The following is a 26271-nucleotide window of genomic DNA, read 5'->3' as shown; positions in this document are numbered from 1 at the left end:
GTGAAGCAAGCTCTGCTGTTCTAAGGTGAAATCCAAGAAGTAGCTTGTCCAGAGTATGTTTCACAAATATTTTTAGTATTAATTTATGCTATCTTGTGTCAAGAGCAGCCATCACCCCCACCTGCTCACTTCCTCACCTTTACACTGCTCCCTCCTTCAGCGAGCTTGTGCATTTGTATTATACAAAGTAAAGAGAGAGATCAGGACAAAAATAAGCATCAAGAGCACAGAGAGGTGAGACTGCTTCTTTCAGCAGCAGTGTTGACATGAAAACAAAGCCTGAAAAATCAGTAAAGAACAGGAACAGAAAAGCCTGTTCTGAGACTTTTCTTACAAATGCTCACTTGGACAGTGTTGGTATTGGCCCCAGCATGGCCTCGTTGTAGAGTTCTGGGCAAATTTTGTGCAATAAAATTTTTAGAAGTTGCCTCAACTCAAGTTGTGCAAACTGAACACTCCCAACTTCAGCAGAATTTGGTGGAAGTTCACATTCTCTTACTTTGTATAAACTAGTTTACTGTACAAAGGTACTAGCAACCTCTGTTAAGGGATAACCCACAAAACCTAATTCATTGGAGTTTTCACACTGAGGAGGCATGAAGGTATCCATACTTATCATACTTTTACTTGAATAATTGGCAGAAAATGTACTCCTATTTATTCCACTGCTATAGTCTTACTGCTATGAAATCATTTGGGTCCAAGTTTGTTTTTCTGGAACGCAGGCTAGGGATGTGGAGGTTTATCCTGCTTTCCAAAAGGCAGATTATAGAAACTTTAGAGTAGTTTAGTGCCTGTTCTTGATTTGTTTGTCCCATTTGTGAAAACAACTCAGAATTCTTTCTTCACAGCTCAGTAGGTCTATACACAATAACAGCTGGATTTTGTCAGTCCAAGGGCCAGCCAGTGTCAATAACATACAACTGGTTATGATCAGCCTGAGCAGCCTGTTTGTTGAGCATGACAGAACATAGAATTGCAAAAACACAAGATAGACCTTTTTGCAAGGGAAAGGGAATGGTTATAAAAACTGCAAGAGACTTTCTGGGTTATTAGAATGTACACTGCTCTTATAGGTAGGCTCTTTGAATCTCTTCTGTAAATGCTTTAAGCTCTGTCTTCAAAAGCCAGAGGGAGTTAGAGGACGCCAGTTTAGGTCTCTCCCCTTCAAGTAAAGTACTCACATTACAGCAGTTGAAGGCCAGCTGGAGGAAGCCAGGGGGACAGTCTCCCACCATGTGCTGGAAGGCATCATAATCTAATCCAAAATTCTGTACAAAAAGAAACACAGCACAGAGATATAAATGAGGTCTGCTATCTGGCCCAAAGCATCTTCTTTTCAGGGGGTCCTCATGTGGATTTATCAGAATAACCACAAACACCATCTCTCAGCAGCCACATACAGAGGATTTTTAGAAAACACCATGCACACTCCAAACTGCAGCTTTCCCAGTGGGGATTACTTGATACAAGATACCTGTTAAGAGAATGAGCTGACTTCAAAGCCCATCCTTCTTCCTGGACTCAACTGCAGCCCATTGCACTTGAAATGTTGCATGTGTAGATCTGGAAACAATATCCTACGCTATGATGTTTCACCATGGTGACTTTACAGTGTAAATTAACAGCCTGCTATAAAACCAGAGGCTTCACTCTGATGAAAATTTACTAATTAAAATGGCTCATTTTTCAGTGAATGGTAGGCTGTTAATACAAATTATCCAGTTCCTTAAATGCACTTCTATAAATCCAAAGGGCAGCGAAACAAAAGGATCTCTTATTTACTAGTGTTCAAGACCCAAGCAAATTTTGCATTTTCAGAACCAGAGGCAGAGAGACAATTTGGAACATCCCCCATAGAGGGCCAAAAGCTGCCCTGTAGCTGGGACTCAACCAAAAGGCAGTATCTTATTCAATTAGCCAATTCTAGCACAGATCCACAGTGCTTAGCACAGTCTATGCAAAACAAAGGGTGAGCTTATTTTAGCTGCTGCTAACAGCTCCTGCCACTTTCACAATGAGGGGCTGCTCAGCGGATGCAACGTGCCAGCAGTGCTCTGTGACTCTGGCAAGAAGTCTACATGAGCCCTCACTCTGCAAAAGGAAGGTCACTGCAATGTTCTCAACTTTCTGTCAGTTAAGGGCAAAAAGGATCTCCCGTGAGGACTGCAGCTGGACCCAGTCTCTGTGAATGTGTCTTCGATGGAGCTCCTTACAAAAACAGCACAGAACAAAAGCCTTTTACAGGCTATTTTTAATGTAACACCTATTCATGGTATCTCTGGCAGCAGTGCCAAAGTTCTAAAGGCCAGCCATTATCATGGCACACTTACCACCTCCCACCAATGTAATAAACAACCACTTACCTCTGTGCGAGGGAGATAGTCTGGATCTGCCTGTATTCTTGCTATAATCTCACACAGAATTATACCATAGGAGAACACATCAGCCTGAGAGAAAAAAAATAAACAGCCACGTGGTTGAGTTATGAATACTCAGCATTCTTATCTGCCACTGAGTTTCTCGTTACCCCAAATGGTTATCTTGAAACTACTGATCCACGCCACAGCCTTACAACATTAAGCAACTGCATCACAGCTAACATTTTGCATGTGAAGAAACATATGCTCACAGTAAAACATTCTTGTTGCACAAATAGCATAATATTGTTAAGAAAAAACAGCAAACCACTCCTAATTCAGTAGTGTAAAAAAAAAAATAATCCTTGCTTGCATAAAGGATGGTGAAGTTGCATTTGATGTCTTATAGATGGGAGTAATTAAAAACACAGCCAAAACATGACACACCTATATATTGCTGTGGTTAGAAAGACAGGTTTGGTACACACATGATCACAGATTATCCAGAACTTTAATGCTGTTTTTAAGAAAAACTATGTTTTTACCTTCCCACAGTTGAGTACCCCTGGAGAAAACACTGTCTTTCCCAAAGCTTGAGATATCTAGTAACATTCTATACCAGCCTTAATATCCATTGAAATTTCCATGATGCTTAATAATCTCCTGACTACCCCTGGGGCTGCACAGTTCCTCAGATTTCCATCCACCTGATTTTTTCATGTAGTAAAATTTAGGAAAACATGAGCAGAAGTCAGCATCCCTCATCCCTTATGCATCAGGCAGGCTTGTGTGTCACCTTTCATGCTGATGAGGTATTAGACTTGCTTCCTCTTTTGTCCTCCAACCCCTAGTGAAGAATGTAGCACCATAGATTTGTGTACATTAGGATTAATTTAGGTCAATTTGAACTCTTTAAAAAGTTTTGAAATTGTAATTATTGCATTCATTATTGAGGTAGCTATTGTTTTCCTGCAAGTTAAAAGTACCACCAATTAAACAGATTATTGATCACTAGCTATAAAAGAAGTACAGGGCTTTTATCACAGAAAAGCTGCACTTGTAGGGCTTCAGTAGACTATGTTACACATAGGAGAGAAAATCCTGTGTAAAGAGCAGCTTGATTGAAAATATTTCTAAAATCCAGTTATTTGATCCTCCTGTGAAAGAAACATTTCACAGTGCCACAAATAAGAAAACTTAGAAGCATCTTTGGAGAACATTCTTACCCAGGTATCTTACCTTAAGAAATGGCTTTTTTTCTTTTTTCTTTTTTTTTTAAATTAAAATAATTTTACTGGTCTACATACAGACCTTTTACTTCTACCCAGGTTTCACTAATGAATAGTCAAGGAAGCAACCTCACTACATGGTATGTGAGACTTGGTTGTGTTAGGTCAACAAACCATTACCACATTCTGCATGTGAGGTGTTTCAGAATGTAAATAGCATAACAGTCAATTATGCTAAAGGTAATTCTATTTCCATGTAAGAATCCACACCATTAATTAAAAATAGTAGCTATTCAAGGATGTGGGGAACGGTTCATCTTCTCTCACACTCTCCCTTAGTCTGAATGACCTACTGAGTACAGAAATGGCACAAATGAAAATAATAATTTTAGTATTAAGGAATTTCTAAATCTTGTATAGAGCTATTGAAGAGAAACATCTGACAAGTAAAGTCCAATTTTATTATGTACCCACCTTTTCATTGTAGGGTTCATCTCTGAGAACTTCTGGTGCCATCCAAAAGGGTGAACCCACCACTGGTAATTTCTCACTATGTAGATGCAAAACAGATACGGAAAAATGGAGACAGGGAGAGAGAGAAGAACCATTCATTAAATGCTCAGGCATCTCTACTAACTTTCCATACTTCCAAGTATCTGCAGAAACTTTCACCAGAGAGAAGCTGATACAAGTGGGTTCCATAACATATTGAATTTCCCACTGTTTCCTACTGGAGTGACTGCAACATTCAATATCAGGAGAAGGTGGTGAAAAAAGAAAGCTTTAATCAATTGCACATATTTTATTTCCAGTTTCTAGGTGCCTAACCACTTCTTTAAAAAATATTTTATTTTAAGGTCATGAGTGTTCAATGATTTTAGTTTCCCACTCTTGGCAGAGTGGGCTTTTTCATCTACACAAAAAGGTTAGTGGACATCAATTTCAGGCTAGATTTCAAGTTCTCCACTTATGCAGGAAAACATGCAGGTAACCATCCTTATATGCATACTGATAAACAGGTATAAAAGTATTTATCACAGCCTGCTTGGAAGCTATTTTGGGGGGTTTTTTTAAGTCAAGATTGACCAGCACCTTAACTTCAGCTATTATTGTAGTGTCAGTTTTTCAGGGCATGTCAAAATTATGTATTAAGTAAACACCTAAAGGCATCTGTGGCGACTTCCTGATTCTGTGACGGGTTCATACAAGTACAACTGAAGCTTTCAGAACCCTCAAGGGTGAAGATCCCACAGGAGTGTACAGGATGCACAATGGCTGCACTGATCAGTAGTTGGGAAATTAAAATAGTCACTTTGTAAAGCTTTTAGATCAATATTTCATAAACATTAATGAAAGACTTCAGATGTCCCAAGATACAGTTTTAGGATATATGTAGTTTAAAAAGAGTGCATAGCTGAGATCAACTCTTTTCTTTGTAGTGAAAAGAGTTGAAAGGCTTTTATTTATTTTATGCAGAAGCACGCACTGGAGAAACTCTGACAGCACATTTCACAGTCAGAATACTCTGAAATACACAAGTCAATATACAGAGAGAACAATTAAATCCTTGCCCTTGATCTCCCTAATGGAGGGACGACAAAAAGAGTATTTCCACTTGTGACAATAGCTTGTGACAATCACCTGTACATTCTTCAAATGAGTTAAAATTATAATTTCTTCCTAGGAAGAGCAACTAAAAATGGTGAACTACTGTTAGACAGTAATGTTAGTATCTCATTGTTATAAACCTGGATCTTAACAACTAACCCAGAGGTTAAAGGGGATAATACTGATTGCCACTAAATATCTTTTATGAAAATGGAAAGAAGCTAATTAAAATTGTGTGGAAACAACAGAGGACATCCAGAATGTTGGAAAGTATTTTTGTGTTTTACTGTAGTTTTTTTAAACCAAAATTCCCAAGTACCTAGTTAGAAAATCTACTGAAAAGCTTGAGTAAATCCTCTACTGACTGAAGCATTTTTGAAGAATAAATGTCACCACTATATCTATCAAAATGGACAGCAATTAAAGCTCGAACATTTTGGTCATTCAACCAGCAGTTCTACACTGAAGACTGAGGATACATTTTGCAAATTTTGTATTAGAATGCAACATGGCCTCAATGACCCAGTCCATTAGAGTTTCTGATCTCCTTAGTCCACATACCTGTGATCAGGAATTTTCTCTGCTAAACCAAAGTCTCCCACTATGGCTGAGTAGCCGTTCTCATCATGTTTTATTAAGCAGTTCTGGAAAAAAAAAACAGTTATTGTTTGAGCATGAAATCCACATACCATTTGTTTTATCTATTTTTAATCTGAAACAAGACTACAAGATATTGTTCCTAAGACATTCATCTATGAGAAGCTTTTGTCTGAAAGCAACCACCATTTTCCCCTCTCCCTGCCCCCTGCACAATCACATCTGTCAAACTTAAGATATTGCAAACAGCCTTACACTTGGTTAATAATCCACTTAAAAACTTGCTGAGAAAGCAGCCACAGGCAGCACGTACCCAGCTAAATTCTAGGAAGAATTAAGGTTATTTAGCTCCCTTACTGCTCCAGTATGCAATACATGCTGTTCACTATGACACTTCAAATTTTCTCTTTACAATTTGCCTGTACCTGACTAGAATACAAGATCAGTCTCTAAATGCCTTTGTGTATTTTCTACATTAACTACTGAAAAGGAACTCACTTCTTTGCTGTAGATTTTCATAATAAAATACAAGATGTGACAAAGTTATATGTGCTTTTAAAGTCTCAAAATTATCTATTCTACAGTACATCATGACACATGATTTAAGGGAAAAGTCTGATAAGGAAAAGCTATTGATCTTTTCCTTTTAGATGTGCCCTCCAGTATCAGGAGGGAGGGCAATTTAAGGACACACACAATTCTGGTCTGGCAGCATCACATCACATACAGAGTATTTTTTATTTATTTATTTTTATTTGTTTACAGCTCTGAGAAATATGTGGTAGTGGAATGGTCAAAGAATCTTTTCACTTCTCAACGAATTCATCAATACCTGACTTCCCTAAGGTTTTTTTTCCTGTCCTGCAACAGTTGCAGCAAGACAGAGAATTAATTCCCTTACCACATGCCTTGCGCTGTATCCTTCTGCAGGCAGTACAATAGCAGTGACAGGCAGCAAAACCACTGCCGACTCCTACAGAGTGGTACTCTGCATTAATTAGCTAAACAGCAGGAAACACTTTCCAGCTTTATTGTGCTTGGATGTACAAAAGCCCCTCGCTTACCCCAGAGCATTAGCTTGTCTGTATAATGCAACTACCAAGAAAAGCGAGTCTCTTGTCTAAAAGATCAAGTTCAGGTCATCACTGTTTACATTATTCAGAGATGATTGTGGCTCAGGCCACGAAGTGAGTTTTCTTCCTGCCAATTAAAAGGTTAAGCAAGCCACTCCTGCAATCATGTAAAGAAAATGCATGCCAGCCTCTTGAAACACATGCTGGGCTCCTGAGATGCAAAGTTCTATTTGTTTAGCATGACTCAAGAATAATAAGTACAGTTAGTTTGGGGATTCATAAACATGTACCAAGTTAAATCAGCCATGCTTGCCCAAAGAACAGCAAAGCTTCTCAGTTACGGGCTTTGTTGTCTTGTATCAAAGAGCACATTCATTCAGCTTGCCTCTGTTTAAACATTTGGTCACTGTAAGTGGACTTAGAACTGAGAAGGATAAAACTTTTCAGAAAAATCTTACTCAAATGATTCAGACGAGGGGAATTTCACTGCACACCACACAGAAACAAGTCCACAAGGACACCAGAGATTTTGCAGTGTACAAGAATTCTGATACTATTTTATGCAGCAAAATATCAGGTTATTTTCTCCCTTAGATTTCTCAGCAATTAAAGGTGATTTGTAATTAGACATTTCTTAAAAATACCTCTATGATTCATAAAAGAACTAGGTTTCAAATATAGATTTCCTTCATGCATTATGTTTGACTATTCACATTTTGTTCACTTTGAGCAGCAAGGCCACAGAAGTTCATTCTACCTTCTGGGTTTTGTGGATTAGGGTTATTCTCCCATGACCCCTGATTTCCAAAATTTCAGGGAAATGTTTAAATTCAGTCTAACAACTATTTTCAGCATAACTAAAAATCTGTAGAAACATTTCTATTGACCTGAAGATTTGAAATAACTTACAGGGCTGCTTCAATACCAAAAGAACTAAAAAAGGGACATACTTTTACTAGAGACCAAACATTGAAAATAGCTTATAAAAATTAAAGCTAGAGGTGGTATCTTAATAGGAAAAGTACAACAGAACCTACTGCACTGCTTCTACTGACAGAGTGATACTTCTCTACTCCTACAAAAAAGAATGTGTGTTTATCAATTTGGTATGAAGAAGTTTCATTAATGGATTTTGGCACAGAGATGCAAGAGTTCTAACACCCCTCTAGTGCAAAAAGCCTTTCAAGAACTGCCTACAAGATGAAATGCCAAGCAGCTTTACAACACTGACTTTAAGAAAACAGTTTTGACTTATTGCACTATTTGTATAAGCTGCGAGGCCATAAAACATGACAACCTTCCCAAGCTTTCTCTTTGGACCTCTACAGACAAGGGTTTTCTTTCCTCTTGACAGCTCAGACGGTCAAAGAGGGCAGTATTTGTCTTCAGTTGGGTTCTTGAGGGTATTTTTCCCTAAAATGGGGACCCCATCAGTCCTTCCTGAGACCGCCTCTTAACAGAAGCAAAAAGTTATGTACCTGAGCCCTAAAGAGTTAATAGAGCTGTTTATGCAGAGACAGATGTGAAAGAACATAAAGACCCCTTTGTGTGTTACAGGAGCTTAACATCTGCTTTGCACAGCATAATCCTACTAAGACGAATGCAATATTCTACTCTCCCTTTTACATAAACAAAAATGAAAATAGACTCAAGACTTTCAGAGCTGCAAGTAAGTTGCTTAGAAGAAGAAAACCCATTGCTTCATTTTATGATATGACATACAAGCTAAACTCATGCCAGATTTTACTGCACTCCAGAAAATAGAGGAAAGCCACTGCAGTGCCATTTGCAACCCTCCGATGACCGTTACTGAATTAAAATACTTAAAGGCCAACTGAGAGGTATCAGCTGTTTTTCAAGTGCTATCCCCTAGGAGAAACACCATTGACAAATGTACAACAGGAAGTTTACAATATTAGATATACTTTTGAAACTTAAACCATTATGTTTAAGGCACAGGCTCCATTTGGGTCCCAAAGTACCAGTAAAAGCTAAGTATTGTGACTATCACTAGGAATAATCATCTGTAACAGCTTATTTTTTTTCAGTGCAAGCCCTCCCCTGCAGTGCAACATATCCAGGCAAGAGCTTACCCTAGCACAAAGGGGACCTTACAACCACAGCAGCAGCTCTGAGACCCATCAGACAAAGGTTCTGTTCATTGCTTGGGTTTTATTTTGGTTTATATTGTGTTCAACAAGCAAACAGCATACAAGGTAGGAAGTTGGGGTATTATCACTTCCAAGCCCAAAAGCAGTGAATTTATGATACATCAGATAACCCACAGTAACTGCTTACATGCATGATTCTGTCCCAAAGTAACTCAGAGTACTTCTCTCTCAATGAAAGAAGGGTGAGCCATCACACATTTACTGTGAAGTAGAAGCATATGTTGGCAGGAATACACACATATACATTATGTGTGTGTAGATTTATAGGCATAAAGATTAGAAATTCTGTATAGATCTTAAAATCAATGGAGCTCACAATTTTCCCTAAAACTGCATACAACCTACTATTGATTATAAGAATTTTTTTTGTACATAATTTTGCAAAACTAAAAGGTGGTTTTGGGGGCATTTTCCTGTTTTTAATCAAGAGCTTTGCTAATGTGTTTTTGGGGAGGGGGTGTTCAGCTAAAACAGCTCAGCTGCTTGAAAGAACAAGTTTAGAATGTGTTGCAAGCAAATTTTGAAACAATGAAAATTCAAAATCCTAAAAAATATTTACTTCTTAGTATCTGCTTCTGCGTCTCAACATGCGTAAGTCTATGGAGTCTGATGGGATCCACCCTTGAGTACTGAGGGAGCTAGCAGGGGAGCTTGCTAAGCCTCTCTCCATCATTTATCAACAAGGGAGCAGGGCAGTACAGGTTGGGGAAGAGAGCAGCAGCAAAGAGGGAGAGCTAGAAATGGCTGAACATATTTAAGACCAGAATGTAGAAAGATAGCTTGGATAAAGCACCATGCAGGAGCAATAGGAAGAGGGTAACTGCAGTCAGCCAGACAAGGAGATTGAACAATAAGGTCGGAGGGTAGGAACTGAAAGAGAAAAGAAGAGGAAAAGCCTTTGAACAAGAAGGAAAGGGCTGACCGGAGGCTGGCATTGTACTCTAGCAGAAAGGGCTGGATAGTCACAGAGGAGATATAGTCAGTGTTGGAAAAATGGGCAGACTTCTGGATGTTCACTTCTCATTGCCAAGGAGTCTCTTGTTCCTCTGTCTATTCCTGCTCTGTGGCAAAAACAGCCAATGCATATTAGTAATACTAATTAACAGTAGGAATAAATACTAATAACAAATACTGCATGTATTAGTTACTGTGTTACTAAAGCTGCAGTCACCTCTGCCATGAATCTCAAGCTTCTAACTCAGAAAATGAAGTGCATAATGCCTTTTTTTTTTAATATTTTTTTTTAGTTTGTAGGAAATTGCACAAAACACACACTACTTAAAAAAACTAATATTGTACAGAAGGTGGTATGTAAAACTTCCTGTGAGAACATTCATTCTTCCCTCTATGCATATGCATTAAGGTAAAGTCTTTAATTACCCAATCATACAGAGAGTTTTCCACCTGCCTTTAAGTGCACACAATGTTCATGCTAACAGTTAACTGGGGCCCTACATAAAATATTTGAACCACTATATTCAGGATTCTGGCCACTTTTGACACAGAAGCAATAGGTTGAAAGAAAGGCTGGGAGAAGATGAAAAAATAAAGGTTGGGATGGAAATGAAGGTCTTCTGCCTTGTGGTCAAGACATTGTTGCCCGAGGATTGAGATTCTGGCCTTCTTCAGTATCACAGGAAGATTCTGTGACAAAGAAGCTAGTTTAACAAAAACTTCTAGAGACTGTTACTGATCTTGTGCTTTCTCTGCCTCCAGGGGTCAAACCTGACTAGTTTGGAAGTGCTGTAATTCTTCCAACTGCCCCTGAAGTCTGTGAGCACACTGCCTTGAACTTAAAACATGTATAAAATGCCTAATACTCCAAAGTCTTAAAACACATACCTAATATTCACCAACATTCTTGCTTTTAATCTGTTCTGATAAGGCTGAGTTTATTAATCTCCCTCATCTCAGAGAGACTGTAAAAATAAATTCACTGATACTAGAACAGTCATTGGTATAAACTGTTAAGGAAATAAGCAGTGTTTCCAGAATAGAGTTTGAATGCAATTCAAGTACAGAGTAAACAAGGTATTGAAGGAACTCTGTGTAGTAGTAAGGTATTTGTTTTGAAGGGTGAGGTACAAAAGGATTTTGCTTTATGCTTTTTGCAAGCTTGACACTTCTTTCCTATGCCTTCCCAAACACTTTTGTAGGTAACAAGGATAGAATGTTACAAAACCAAGTAAGAGGAAGAAAAAAAATAATTATCACAATCCACTGACTCTTACTGAAACACTTCCAGTGCTTCTTTCTGTTTTAATGACTGCATCTTCTATGACTAAAACTCCTGATGCCCAGGGAAGTTGTGGAAGTCCCATTCCTGGAAGTATTCAAGCTGGATGAGGCTCTGAACAACCTGATCTAGTGGAAGGTGTCCCAATGCAGGGGGGTTGGATCCAGGTGATCTTTAAGGTCCCTCCCAACCCAAAACACTCTATGATTCTGTGACTTAAAAGGTTATATTGACAGTTTCCAATCTGACCTACACAGATACCATAACTTTAGTGCTAAGAACCATTCCAATCTACCTTGACTGCTAGTAGATTCTTAGGGTTTGGTGCTTGGTATTTTTTAACAACCCTTACTACTACTTCCTGCAGCCACCAATGAGCTTGTTACTGCGGTGAAATCAGGCACTCCTCCCAGTGGGTGTGTTTTCTAAACAATTGACATTCAACAATAGATAACATTGAAGCATTGGTAGAGCAGCTCCAGAGAATGACATACACTTATGTAAAGCTTGGAACAAAGGCATTCACAGAGGTCACAGGAAATGGATTTTCATATGACTAGCCATCACAGTACTTGTTTATGATAAAAGCCACAGGCCAGAGCTACCCGTAGTTACTTTAGCTCCTTGCAGTAACTTTACTTCCCGACTCTTAAATGTGCTAAAATACATCCTGAACTGGAAAAAAAAAAAAAGGAGGGGTAGTGAGAAACACCACACTATCTTCTCAGTTGTTTTTATGCAGCTTGTATCTACACATTTGTATCTACAGGTGACTGAAATTGACCTTTCTGAGTGTATCATGGCAAAGTGACATGACTCCAAGTCTGGACATTTTTCATAAATTTGGTATTCTTCCTTGCAGAATTCAGCACTTTCCACTTGAAAGGATACCAAGGAAGTATTTTATTAATTCACTGAAATACTTCCCCTCACCTAGCAGTTGAAATAATTTTTCCACCCTTGGCTAAATGCACATCCTTCATCTGTTTAACACTGTACTTTAAAACCAAACAACTAAAACTGGATGGAGGACTAGTAGTCACCCACATTCGCAAACACACTGCACTGTGTCTTTTATTTCTAAAAGCCACTTCTAATCTCAAAAAATAGCTCCTTTTAGGCTAAAATAACATTCTTCTGGATGCTTTTGATTGAAGTGACAGTTGTAAGTCTTCCAAAGAACAGTTTTGAAGTACTTTCATGTAAACTAGTTCACTACCTCCTCCAAACAATAGGACAGACAGGACAGCAATGCCCTCAGCATAGGCTGCTATGGATGGCAAGACACAGTGTGAATACTGGAGCCATTTGTTAACAGAGCTTAGTGCTTCCATGTCAATGCTAATTCAGCCAACTACATTCATACAAGTTGTCACCAAAGCAGTTCAAACAAATATATGCCCATTGAAAACTCTGCCACTGAAATATAATTCTGGAGAAAATTTCAAAATTTGAAAATTTTAGCTAAACTGGTTTAATCTTACTGACTGCAGAGATGAAAGAAATATAAATCAGGATTGTGGACACTTCACACTGAATTACTAATGAAAGGTCACTGTTCCTACTGAAGCAGATTTGTGAAATACACGGGGAAACAAAAACAAAGAGGAGATTTCAAAGTGCATTTGTAATAATCTCCTCCATTTGAGTTCTTTATAGTATTGACCTGTTGCAAGTGTTAGACTGTTATGCTTAATTATTCAGGGATTTAAATGCTTTACTGAACTGATTCAGAACTAAAAACTCTGCAGCTGCTTTCTGAGAAATACTAATCTGAACTTATTTATGGAACCACCTCCCTTCAGGATAGAATCACAGAATGGTTAAGGTTGGATGGGACCTTAAAGATCATCAGGTTCCAACCTCCCTGCCATGGGCAGGGACACCTCACACTAGACCAGGCTGCACAAGGCCTCATCCAAACTGGCCTTGAACATCTTCAGGAAGGGGGCATCAACACTCCATCAACACCACTCGGCAACCTATTCCAGCACCTTACTACCCTCATGGTGACGAATTTCATCCAGATGCCTAAACTACATGTCCCCTCTTTCACTTTAAAACTATTACCCCTTGTCTTAAAACTGCCTTCACTGGTGAAAAGCTGCTTCCCACCTTTCATGTAGGCTTTAATTTTTCCTGTAGAATAGTTATTTCCCCCTACAAACAGCATGTTTTGAAGAACATTTTAATCCTACAAACAGTACTTCAATTTGTTTCTCAAAACGCCTTAGAACACATCTTATATAATAGCAGTTCTCTGCTGGAAGGAGAAGAAAGAACCAAACAGTTACAGTATCTTCATTTAAAAGTTCCTTTAATTTTATAAATGGTACCTTGGATGTAAGGTCTCGGTGAAAAATGCCTTTATAGTGAAGATAACTGATTCCCATAGCAATGTCATATGCCAGTTTCACCCTCACTGTCCAGGGCAGATGCTGGTTACCGTCTAACAGCTGTTCCAGGTTACCACAGTTGATGTACTGAAAAGACAATGCAATATTTGTAATTCATTATTTGACTTCATATACTGCGAGGAATGTAAAATTCATCATTACACAAGTGCCCCCAGCTCAGCTACACATTAAAAACTTTTTTTTTTAATAGCTAAGCAGGCACAAGGTTTGCAGATCCAGAGAGGCTGAAAATGTCTCCCTTCACCACCTGTACCAATATATTTATGTTAAAGATGCACAATACAGTATCACCCTTTCACTTCAATGTAAGGAAAATAAGGACAAAAAGCATGAAGAGCTGGCTTTCAGAACAAGTCAACAAAGAAAGGGCTAAGTATCCAAGCCACTGAGCCTGATCAAGTTCTCAGATATCAATTCTCCAAACTGAAACAGCATCAAAGAAAAAACATTACAACGTGTTGTTGTAAGCTACACTTTCTCACTACTGTATCCACAAGTCCTAATTGGTTAACTGATTCCCACCGTGTCTGGTACTACATCAAGCTCATCAAATGGTGGCCTTCATGAAAAGAAACCTACATTAAGTATAAGATAAAGACTACAAGAATCACTGAAACAAAGCAGCACCCAAATGATGCTAAGGAATATAATCCAGGGTTAAGACATGGCAGCTCCACCACTTCTCAAAAAATCATTACAGCAACACTAGGTTTATGCTTTATGTAGAGACCCTTTACACCACAACAGCAGCTACACCATGTTGGAGTAGCTTCTTGTTTCACTCCCAGCCCCAATCCCCTCATCACAAAGCAAAGAGGCTGGCTCACTCCAGAAGGAAAACCTGGCAGCAATGAAGTGACTTCTCTCAAAAAAATCCAAGCAAAGCAGAAAGGATGATTTGCTCCTAACCATGGTCCAAGCATGAAACACTGTGGCAGGCTGCACCAACTTTGCTCCTCTGTCAGACAATTCTTCAATGCTCTCTCAAGAGGTTTTGCACCTTCCTTTGTCATTCAACCCAAAAAAATGCACACCACCATTATCCCATTAAAAACAAAATTGTAAATGTAGCTATTGTTATTTCAGAAACTTTGAACTTGCTTGCATTTCCTTGGGCTTCTGTGTGTCTTAGATCCCAAGGTATATGCAGTGTGGATGTAGCTAATCTCCTCGGACTATGCACGCACAAAACAGACCCTACTCATCAGTCCAGGGGTCATGGGTCATCCCCTGAATAGCCTACAAAAGACAGCTTCTTCATTACAGTCAAGACTTGCCTTCTTCTGAGATTAGAATTCAATTTTGGAAACCTTTTTCAGCAGATATGTTAGTTTCACAGGTTTCTACTGAACTAGGCTTAATTGTTAGGGCAGATGATGCACGAATCAAATTTAACTGTCTCAAAGCTTACCGGGAGGGGGCTCCCCTGCTCCCCTCAGCTACACTGAACATCCCTCGAGAGCTGGGCTCATCCCAGCCCACAGCAGCACATTTCACTGGCAGTCCAGGACGTGACCCCTCTACACACACAGCACATGAACACAACACAAAGCATCTGCACTCTCAGCATTTGCTTTTCTCCTTTTAAATACAAGCCTTTGGCCTGATCACAGCACTGTGCATCCACCTTTTGTCCCTGAGCAACAATCATGGCCAAGGGTGAGTTCTTCAAAGATTGACGGACAATTAGATCCAGTCTGGGCCAGACATTAGGACTGGTACTAGCCACCTTCTCATAGGAAAGGACAAACCACACAAAAGGTGCCCGGGTCTAGGAAATGAGCAAATATTTAGTAATTTCATGTTCTCATGATTACTTCAAGATGCTGTTTCGTATCTTTTGCATTAGACTGACAACAGGAGAAAGAGTGCAATGCTATACAGGAAAGGATTCCAAAATAAGGTACAGAGAAACAGAATGTTTCTAGACCAGACAGGCAAAAAGTATTTGTATTTTACAATTAGGCAATGAAAGCTCTTGAACTCTAAAGAGTAATCTGACTGACATTTAAAAATGCACTGTCTTGTTCTTAGGTAGTAAAATTTTCTATCAAACTGTTCTCTGCTGGTCAAGATAATGTAATTATTATGAATTTTTTTCTTAGTGCATATCATTTTACAAAATAAAATGCCTGCTGGCCCCTCTCCAAAAATCAAGGCAAACAAGACTTCACACACCAATGATAAAAATCAAATGTTCAGCTACAGCCTGGGCATTGCAGCTGGGGGGAAGGGAGTCAATCAGATGACTACACTAGAAACTAGAAATTGCAGGCTGGTGCAAGCCAGAGATCCAAAACAACCTGTCCCTTATGCTGAGAGTTTGTGTGTCAGGATAGCAGAGCAGTTCTGGAACAGGTTATTCAAAGGTTATGAAATGTCCATCCTTGGAGATTTTCAAGACAAGTAGACAGAGCTGCAGCCAACCTGACTTAATGTTGGAAACAATAATGCTTTGAGCTTTTTCAACTTTGATCTTTCTTTCTCATTGCTTTTATTTGAACCCCTAAGGGAGCTAGATGACCTTATAGAGCACTCAAGAAAAAAAAACCCACATTGCTCAGTATCATTCCATTTTTAATTTTGTTTTTTTAAATCTCAAGTTGCTAGCATACTTAAGGAAGAAAATGCTGAATAAGATTTCTACATTAACTTCAGGTATACATACACACACATGTAACTTCCTTGGAACACTGTGAGCAGCACTTCTCATCCAGCTATATTCAAATCAGATCAGTATTGACCAACCTGGAACAGAAGGCAGTACAGCACCTAGCTCAATAACCCAGTTATAAAGTGACACGTATCAACTATCTCAAAGCATTTCACCCTTCTGACTGGCCAATTGCAGACCATCCATACTTGAATTCATTGGAAAGAGAATGCAATAGGGGAAAGGAACCACTGGCCTGGCTTTCTATTTGGGTTAAACTGTGCCATATCATGACAGTAGTTGCTCCAGAAATGCTAATAAAACAAGCAACCCATAAGACCATTGTCGCATACTGAAATGGGACTAGCTAGCTACTATTTTGAGCATGTTTGTGCTTTCCTTTTCAACAGAGTGGCCTACTGCTTCAACCCATTGCTGCCCTACTAGTTAAGTGCATCTAGTATCTATTCCCCCTGCACTCTTCCAGTCAAATTGGCTTGCAGGGTCTATTCACCCATCTTACCTGCAAGGACTGGATTGGCTGGGTGAAAACTAACACACACAAGTCACAGCATGTATGAGCTGAAAAAGAAGAATCAAACCTGATTCTAGCACATACACATAACCCACTAGGCCTCCTATCTGAAACTGCCCCCTGGCAATTGCTCAAATCTCATTTATTAGAGATGTGAGTTCTGGTTTTGGCTTTAATTTCTAATGTACCTCTATGAAGCGCAACAGGCTAATTATCAAGTGAATAACTGAACTAAGATTTTCCTGTAGACATCTTTAAGACTCTACTTGATCTCAGATTTTAGCTGACCAGCAAGTAATACTTCCATGCAGAGTACTGAATTATCCTTAAGGCAAGCAACAGAGTTCAGTGGTGCTCCCTCAGTGTCACGTAGTAATCCAATTCTTCCGGTCATTCAGGCTGATAATGCAAACAGCCAGCCTGATGGCCTATTTTTTTCACAGCCCTTCAACAATGCCTTTTCAAAACAGACATAGAATCATGTACATTATTTCCTAATTGCCAATGCAACTGAAAGAAAAATACTTGTTCTCAATCTCTTACTAGCACAAACCAGCTCTATGTGGAAAGAGTATTATAAAGGATAGCAAGAGCAACTCTCCCAAAGAGAATACTGGATTTTATTTTGTCCCTGAAACACTTCAGTACTGGTACAGTAAGGATACAGCACATACAATCTCAAAGCATTATTCTACTACAACAACAGCCATTGCATAAGTGTACAAGCAATGGGAGCAGAGATCTGATCAGGTTATTACAATGAAAGCAAAGGACACTACATTTCATAGAGACCTCACAGCTAAATGGAACAGTGTTCAGAGCTTTTCAAACTCCGTATCATCAAGTTGCAGTGAAACAGCTACCCATTATTGCTACTGCTACCTTTTTTGTCACGTAACAAGACACCAACAGTCAGTTTATCTGGTTGGCAGAGCTTGAAAGTAACTGCTTTAGGTTGTTTACTACAACTCAGTAGGACGGATTCCTTGCAAGACACTAGCAGTCATGTTATCAGACTCAAGCATATGAAATGAAGAATGGAATTAAATTCAGTGTATAATGGTATTTACACATAAGAAACACTAATATGAGAACAAGAAGCTTTTAAAGAAAAGGCACATCAGATTCACAATTCCAGCATTTATTGCTCAAAAACAGAGACTCCAAATATTGCCAAGTCTGAGAGGGAAGACTGAAGGGAACTGTAAAGAGTTTTCAATTCTACTTTGAAAACTAATGCTGTTTTAGTATGTAGGTCTAATATAAATGAACCACCAGATACTACACAGGAAAGCCAGAAAAAAGTTGGCCTGCTTTTTATTCAGCTTAAATGTCACTGCTTGCCATTTAAAAAGCAACAAATAACCACAGACACCCCTATACGGTAGCCCAAATGTTGCCAAAGGCAACGCATTAAGTGGCTAAAAAAAAAGTAGACGTGCAGAGTGTATTTAGGATGACAGACCAAATGAGGTAAGTAAAGAATAAGAGCTCTGGGAACCCAGAACACTACAAGACACACTGAGATAGCAACAAATTAATATACTGGAGAAGCCCATAGAAGAAAGCAGACAGAGAAGCAGGAAGAAAGAGAAACTAGAATTGCTGCTATAGCACCTTTACTGTGGAGACACCAGAGCAAAAGCCAAGACTAAGAACCTAGTTGGATTCTAAAGGGAGTCTTGGAAAGCAAAGCAATAACATTGCAGACATACACAACAAATGTATTGGGACACTGTCAAAACAGATAAAGCTTGCATATTTGTATCACTTCTAATGCTGGAATTAAGAAGGTAACTCTTGTGCCTAATAAAAGAAAGTTTCCATTTTTTCACACACAGCTTTCCACAGAAGTTAAAAAAAAAGTTTTAAACTATCCATTTCAAGGAGGATGAAACCATCCACCCAAGTTGCAGTGTCATATGTTTGTCACCTGTCACACTCAGCACTAAGTGACAACTTTGAAGGCTTCTGTCTACAAGGCAACAAGCAAATGTACCCCTCTGCCATGACTAGCATCATTAGTAACAGCAGGAGGACTGGAAATTTCCTTGTTTCCCCCAACTGTTTTCATTAGCTTCAACTAAGTAAGACAGTATCAGTGCATTCAAAATTACAATATGAGAGACAAAAGCTGATACACTGAAACTGACTACCAGACAAAATTGTTTTTGAAGTTAGTTCATACACCTCCACTTGGTTAAAAAAAAACAACAAACACACACACAAAAAAAAAAAAACCAGTTTAAAAATCTACAAAATCACCTCACCCAAGTACCTCTGAGCAGTAATGTCCGGTTTCCACTAAATATCTAATAGATCATTTGCACCAACCAAGATAAATTAAACATTAAAACACAAGTTGGATGTTTAATTTGGGCTGTATATTTTTGGACATCAGGTGAACTCATGTTGCCAGAGAGCAAAATAAAAGTACTGAGAGAGCCAGAACATGCAGGTGAAGCCAGAACATTTCAGAACAAAACTCACAAGAGACCAGAAGGAGTCAAGTGGCTAGGAAAGACAGCCTGAATTAAAGGACAAGAAGAAAAGCCAAAAGTCTCCCTCTAAAGACCACTTTTCTTTCCTGCTTCTCTGTTGTGGAAAACCAAAGGGGAAAAAGTCTGTAACCTAAAGTCAATTTCTCTTTTACTTTTCAACCAATATGAACAATTCAGTTCTTCAATAAAAAATTGTATATTTTCTTTAGAAGTCATAACAATTACAGGATCAAACTGATCTTGCTTTAAAAAATGTCAGCTATTCATAGAGGAGAGGAAAAGCTTCCGTGTGCAATTGTCATGGCATGGCTGCTCATTAGAACTCTCATCCAAAAGCTAAGAAACACATCAGGTCTATCTCTGTTTCTCCCTCCCTGTCAGTTGTGCCATTGATTGATTCACTGGTCCCTCCTTCTAAAAAGGCATGTGCAGGCATGGCTCATTTTATAAGGGCAAACAAGAATTAACATGCACTAGCTCAGAGAGAAGTTGTAATGAAAACCATTTGTTGAATTCCAAACATTTAAGTGCTCGCATGGAAAAGAATATGGATGGATTTTGTCTTCCTTTAATTCTCTACATACAACAGCTCTTATGATCAGCACGCTGAACTTACCCCTTTCCTGTCATTCCATTCAATCAAAGTTTAATGTTCACTTGCTTGCCTGCTGCTAGAAACAGTTCACTGTAAGTAAGGCTTGAACTGCAGGCCCACAGCAACAATGCCCTGTTGCAACCCATACATATGAAGGGTTTGAAATCTATCAGGAAATAAGTTTATTTTGTTGGAACCGGAAAACACTCCCAGTATATCTATACAAAGTGACCCTGATAACCATTTTTCCTGTAATTATCTTAATAGAAAAAAACAGAAAGCAAAGAAGGTCTGACAAAAACCTGCATTTTTTATCTGGAGTCACAACCATTTGGTTTCTAAGTAGAGCCTAGTTTCAGTGCAGATAAGAATCTGGGATATGGCAAGCTAGCAATGGCATAAATTAGCACACAGGCACAGAAGAGAAAGTACCTTGTTGCTGACATAAGCAAGAGAAACAGCATCTCTACAAGAACACTTCTGTGGAGAGCAGAAGGCTCTATCCATAATGACAGCATTTTGAACACACTATACACTCAGTTCTGCATAGAAGCAAGCTGTAGTCCCTGACAAGGAGACTCTTATTTAAATAAGGTCTTTCTCACCTTCCTCACAAAGATACCAGCAGTGGCAGCCCACAGATTACATGCCTGCAAAAGTCCAGATAAATAACTTGTTTGCTTCATTTTTTGAAGTCTGCAAAACAGCTACAAGGATCTACTAAGCACCAAAATTAGAGCACACAAACACCTCTCATAGTACAAACTTTGTTTAAATTCTGCACATGGCATACTGCTTTGAGCTGTTTCAGAGTGCTTTTTGAAACCTCAACACTCCTGTTGTACCACAATGTTCATTTACATTTGAGGGTGCTCGAACACTTTATTGGTAATTATGGAATGCATCGAGATCCCCTATTAATAGTGCTGTGAAAAAGCAAACATTAAAGCAATTTTCTTGTACAATTCAGTTTTTTAATGGCTTGGATGGCTGATAAGTAAAATGAGGACATGAAACTACAAAACAGTTGTTAATTCAAGAGTATATTTCCTGGGGTCCAGGTGAAGTGGGGGAAGCAAACAAACCAAAGTTACTGGAAAATAAATAGGAAGAAAATCCCAGACAGAAAGTTTAAGGCCAAGCATCACAGTATCTATTTGGACTGCATGTCTTCATACCCATCAGCAACAGGAAAATCTAGTCCTCAAGGCAGGATTCCATTCTCCTCCCCTCCCTCCCCCTCATACCGTAATAGTTGACAAGTTTGCATCTTCTCAGTCTTATTAATCTAGACCTACTTCCAGGATATCAGAAAGCATTCATAAAAGATTTGCAGGGGTTGCAGTTTAAGAAGATTTTTCTTTTTTGCTTAAGACAATGACAAAGATCCAGTAGGCTTACAATGAGTGTCAAAACACTGATACTAAAAATCCCTCCTCAAAAAAAAACCCACATGGCAAACACATGCACACCCACACATGTGAACCACACACATACACAGAAGGGAGAGAAGGAATGAGACAATGAAGCTTGCTCTTTGCAGTTCAACATTTATCTGCTTCTTATCTTCCTTTCTTCTATCCTTGAGACATTCTAAGAAGGAGGAAGAGGTTACCACCAGAAAGATATTTAGCTAATCTTCCTCAGAACACAACTTATTTAGACGCTTCTTTCTCAATTAAAGGTAATAAATATAAAAGGTTCCTTGGGCACTATTACAGGCTCTGAAGTGATGAAACAAGTCAAAACCCCTAAATCCAACATACAGCCCATGTGGCTGAGATAAAAAGAAAGAAGGGGTGGAGGAAGGGGAAGGAGGTTTAACCCTAAGCTTATATACAGGCATATAAGAAAAAGACTAGAATTCAAAAGCTTGCACACCCAGAAGCTCTCACTGAAATAACTGGTTGCTCATCACTTCTGATCTAGCACCTGCATGCATAAATATAGACTGTGTGCCTGGAGTTAGACTCGTATTTTCAAAGTCTTGGCTTCTGTCTTTACATGAGGTTTCTTTAGTGTGTCTGATTATAGTACATTTTACATCTGAACTTTCTTCTGTGAGAACCCACCCTTCTTGCCTAACCACATATTGCAAATACATCGAGCAGTTTCCCTGTGCCTTCAGCACAATGCTGTGCTTACACAACTTTCATTGCTTGTCTGCCTTTGGTACAAGGAGAGACTTTCTCTGCAGAATTGTTCCCGATGTCTTTAATTTACCTGGTCACCACCAACCCACAGTAGGTTTTTCCTTTAACTGATCTGCAAGCACTTCCCTTTAGAGAAAGCATGTAACGCCAGCTTGCAACCTCCATAAGCCAACATTTTTGCAGCTGTTTTCCACAACCAAGCTTTTTGATAATCAGTTCCACCTTTCTGTAAAAAGCAAGAATCCATTTGAAACTCTCTTACTTGTTATTCTAATTCTGCACATGTACATGATTGGAAACCATTGTCTTTAAAAAGATGCATTTTGGAGGAATTGGCCAAATCATATCAGGCAGCCATATGAAAACACACTCAAATTCAGTAACTAAAGCCTCCTCCTGGCCTTAGGACAAGTGTTGCAACCATCTACAGCAGCACTTAACTTCGTGTCAACCCAAAGCTATGGCACAGGAGCCCCTGCAGTCTGTGAGGCTAACTTGGTACAATCAACCAAAAAAACTAAGATAAAAAAATTCCTCTAACTTTTATTGTTTTTCTGGAAACCCTAAGTCTTTGATCACTGCCATCACACAAGAGATGGTTAGCTTTCATTCCTGAAAAAGTAAATAACCATCAGATGCAGGAAAAAAAAAAAAAAAATAGAAGGCTCACATAACTTTAATAAGGTCCCTTACATGCTTTCCAAGAACATGACTTTTGATATTTAAGCACTGAAAACTGCAAAGCTACAAATCAGACAGACTTAACTGAAACTCCTGTGGAGGCATGTATCATTTTTGCTGAAGAAAGAACTAAAGGGTCAAGCACACCACATATGCCACAACATCAGGCTGCGAGAATATGAACTGGAGATGGAATTTCAGCCAGAACACTAAATTTCCTGCCTCCTGTCATTGGAAGCCAGGCCCCCTTGTGTGATTTTAAATGGACTTTTTTGGTATCTGCAGCACATCAAGCTGTGTTTGGGTCTGAAGTCTTTTTTCCTTTTAACTAATTCACAAAAATATTTGGTTCCCAAGGAAAATAATATAAACAAAGTAAAGAATATGTACTTTGTCTTAACTTCTATGAAGTAACTTCACTTAGACACTATGATTGTGTGTTTCAAAATAACTCATGAAGCCTTAAGGTTACAGCATAAGGTTTAAACAGTGTGAAGTTTTTCAAATGCCAACACTACCCTCCCATTTCTACAATCTTTTAAACCCTACTTACTTTGAACAATCTAATTTACTTATTACATGTTCCACATTTAGATTTAATTTTCCATTCGCTGGTGCATACAGATGAGTCAGGTGTACTTCTACCTTTAATCATCCTAACTGAAACCTCATGAACAAGTGATGGGTACCAGAGCCTCCAACTCTTCAGCTGTTGCAATAACCAATCATCTAGCCTTTGTAAAACTGCCTACAGCTTTTTTCCAATTTCAAAAATAAGACATCTTTAGCTGATAAAACAGCATAATGGTGCTCACATCCTAATAACCCTCAGTCTTCCTAGAGCTGACAATCCAGACTGAATTACTGCAGGAAATGGGACTATTTCTTTTCCCCCCCCCTTTTCATGCATCCTTTGAAAAATATAGTTAGGACAGACACCCTGTCTCCCAAACCAATACAGCTGGTTAGCCTAGCACTCTCCAGTTAATATTGCAATAGGGCACAGCTGCTTCTAGAGCTACCCATGTTTCTTGACAAGTATCAATGACACAAATCAGCATCTTCAATTCTGCAAGCTGTGAAGTGTCTGATATTTTAAGCCTGTCGCATGTGAATCTCTCAAGTTGGAGACACATGCTGTTCTCCTCTAAAGAAGATGAACCCATGGACAAAAAAGTACACTGCTTTGAAGATAAAACAATATGATGCCTTGTACAGGAAAGAAAGGGATGAGGTAGAGCTGGTCATCAAGCATCAATCTACATTTGCTGAGAGCACATTCAGCCACTTTTTATAAATTAAACTCAGAACTTAAGTGAACTGTTACAGCAAAACTGAAACTGACAGTCCATATGTTGTGAATAGTGCAAAACCAACACCAAATACGGCTCAAGTGTTGACAAGTATATTTAAAAATTATGAACAATCAAGAGATGAAGGGAAGTGTCTGTGGTGATAAAATTTGTAACTGTACTTTAAAATGATCAAAGATGTATTAGGAATAATTTTGCAAGCTACACAGGAACAAGACACAGCACAAGGTTTACATGTGGTCCTGGACAAAGCCATTAAAATAACTTTAAAATACTTACATGCAAGTACCTAATATTCAAGTATATAGCTCTTTTTTTAATGTCACAATAATTTAAGCAAAAGTTAAAAATCACACTTTGATACAAGAAATCTGAAACTCACCCCAAAGGCTTATCACTTTAAGAATTCAGGATCTTTAAAATTTCAAAAAGATATTTCTAAAGACTTGGTTTGCCATGCTACAAACAGATTCATCTTGGAACATAAATAGCAGCTTCCTAACTTTTTGGCTCCAAGAGAAGTCCCCATTACCTACATCTGTTTCCTTTCAGCAAGATAGCTGCTTTATGGGACACTGATGGTGACGCTTGCAAATCTTCCCTCCTTAGCCCTGGTGCTCATGCATGATGAAATACAAAGTGCAGGCAAGTCTTGTATTTCTGTACACATTTGATTGTTTTTTTAACTCAAAAAGATTGTTCTGGTATTTACATGTGCCAGTAAGCAGGCATACAGTAGATTTTTGCACCTTGTAGTTTCACATTAACTCTGTCCCCCAAAGTAAAGAGACTCCACAGTTCTACATATTTCAAAGCATCTATTAGCTTGCAACAATTTTTCTGTAGTGAGATACTAAGTGCTTCTTCTCAAATACACAGCATTACGCTGGGAGTCAGAAGTCCTAACAAGCATCTTGGGTGATCTATTCATTCTCTTTCAGTGCCAGGAAAAACAGTTGCAACGAAAGTGAATGATTTTTCACTTTTTACACCACCGACTAGCCTAATCTTCCTAACACGCAAGTTACTTTCTGCTCTGTTTTAAACCCTGCCTCTACTACTATGACCCTTACTCTTCTCCTCAGGTCCTACAGCAAACTTCTCACACAGTCCTCAGTCACCTGGGGGGGAGTGTAACTATGGCTGCATCAGACAAGGTTACCATTACTCTTCTCTAAAGGTCAAGTCCCCGGAGTCCAGATGAATGGTTTTCTCTTGACCCTGAAGTAAGTACAAGCAAGGCCTGACTCTTAAATACTCCTGCAAGGGAAAAGCTAATGAACCCAAACAACCAAATTAACAGAGGAAATAACACAGATGTGTGCTGGTTGGACTTCCAGTACTACAACAAAAGCAGAAAAGGGGGGGGCAAGTAAATCATAGCAACAGGTACTCCAGTTTTATACCACATAACCATTCTTGTGATCAATGCATACCTTCCTGGAATTCAATATATTCTAGTCCCAAGACCATACCAAGAGGGATATAAATTAGCCATAGTTTAGCAGAGGACCTGACACCTGTGACATACTTTCAGTAAGGCTAAACTTACACAACTGGTACTTGGGTTTGATACCTGCAAAGGCCCAGATTGCCTCTTTCCCACAGTGGTACAGGCACAGCACCACTGAAAGAGCTCCTCTTCTTCCTATTCCCAGGGAAGTGAATAAAATGTAAGAGCTGTAGCTCTTACAAATGTTCTGAAAAATATCTGAACTACAGAGAAAAAGAATAAACCATGCAAGGGAGATTTATTACAGCATTAATCCACAGGTCATGCTATTCATTAGCTGAGAGATCATAAGGATCAATTTCATCTGCAGATTTTTACACATACTTAGAGTTCTTACAAAGTTTAAACAGAGTCCTTTTGCAGCATCCTAAGAGCCAGAAGGCATTTTAAATCACCAGCTGTTGACTGCTAAAAGCCATCTGAAAGATAATTTTTGTCATCATAGCATACTAATCCTTTGTGAAGCTGCTTAAAAGTAAATTCCATCTTTTTTACAGAACTCTGAGTCAAGCCTCATTCCCTTAAAACAAAGATACTTAGAATTAACAGGAACATTCTCAGAGATGTCAACAACAACACCCAACAGAAAGTTTCTACAGTTTCTCACTTTATTCCTTCTGAAATTCACAGGACTTG

The 26271-nt window shown here is 38.8% G+C and overlaps 1 protein-coding gene across 1 annotated transcript in view; it reads right to left on the bottom strand.

Annotated features, from left to right (window-relative positions):
• Positions 1-26271, bottom strand: part of TESK2 (testis-specific kinase 2) — a 64202-nt gene that overhangs the window by 5690 nt on the left and 32241 nt on the right. The window contains exons 4-8 of the mRNA XM_010006557.1: positions 13611-13757; positions 5759-5841; positions 4064-4139; positions 2367-2450; positions 1185-1271 (exon numbers count right to left, since the gene is read on the bottom strand). Of these exons, the coding sequence (XP_010004859.1) occupies positions 1185-1271; positions 2367-2450; positions 4064-4139; positions 5759-5841; positions 13611-13757 (477 nt within the window). The remainder of the gene's footprint in view (positions 1-1184; positions 1272-2366; positions 2451-4063; positions 4140-5758; positions 5842-13610; positions 13758-26271) is intronic.

The sequence above is a fragment of the Chaetura pelagica genome, unplaced genomic scaffold, assembly GCF_000747805.2.
Source record: "Chaetura pelagica isolate M959 unplaced genomic scaffold, ChaPel_1.0 scaffold69, whole genome shotgun sequence".
NCBI classification, from domain to species: domain Eukaryota; kingdom Metazoa; phylum Chordata; class Aves; order Apodiformes; family Apodidae; genus Chaetura; species Chaetura pelagica.
The sequence above is the reverse complement of the archived record's forward strand: the minus strand, read 5'-3'. Positions and strand labels throughout refer to the sequence as shown.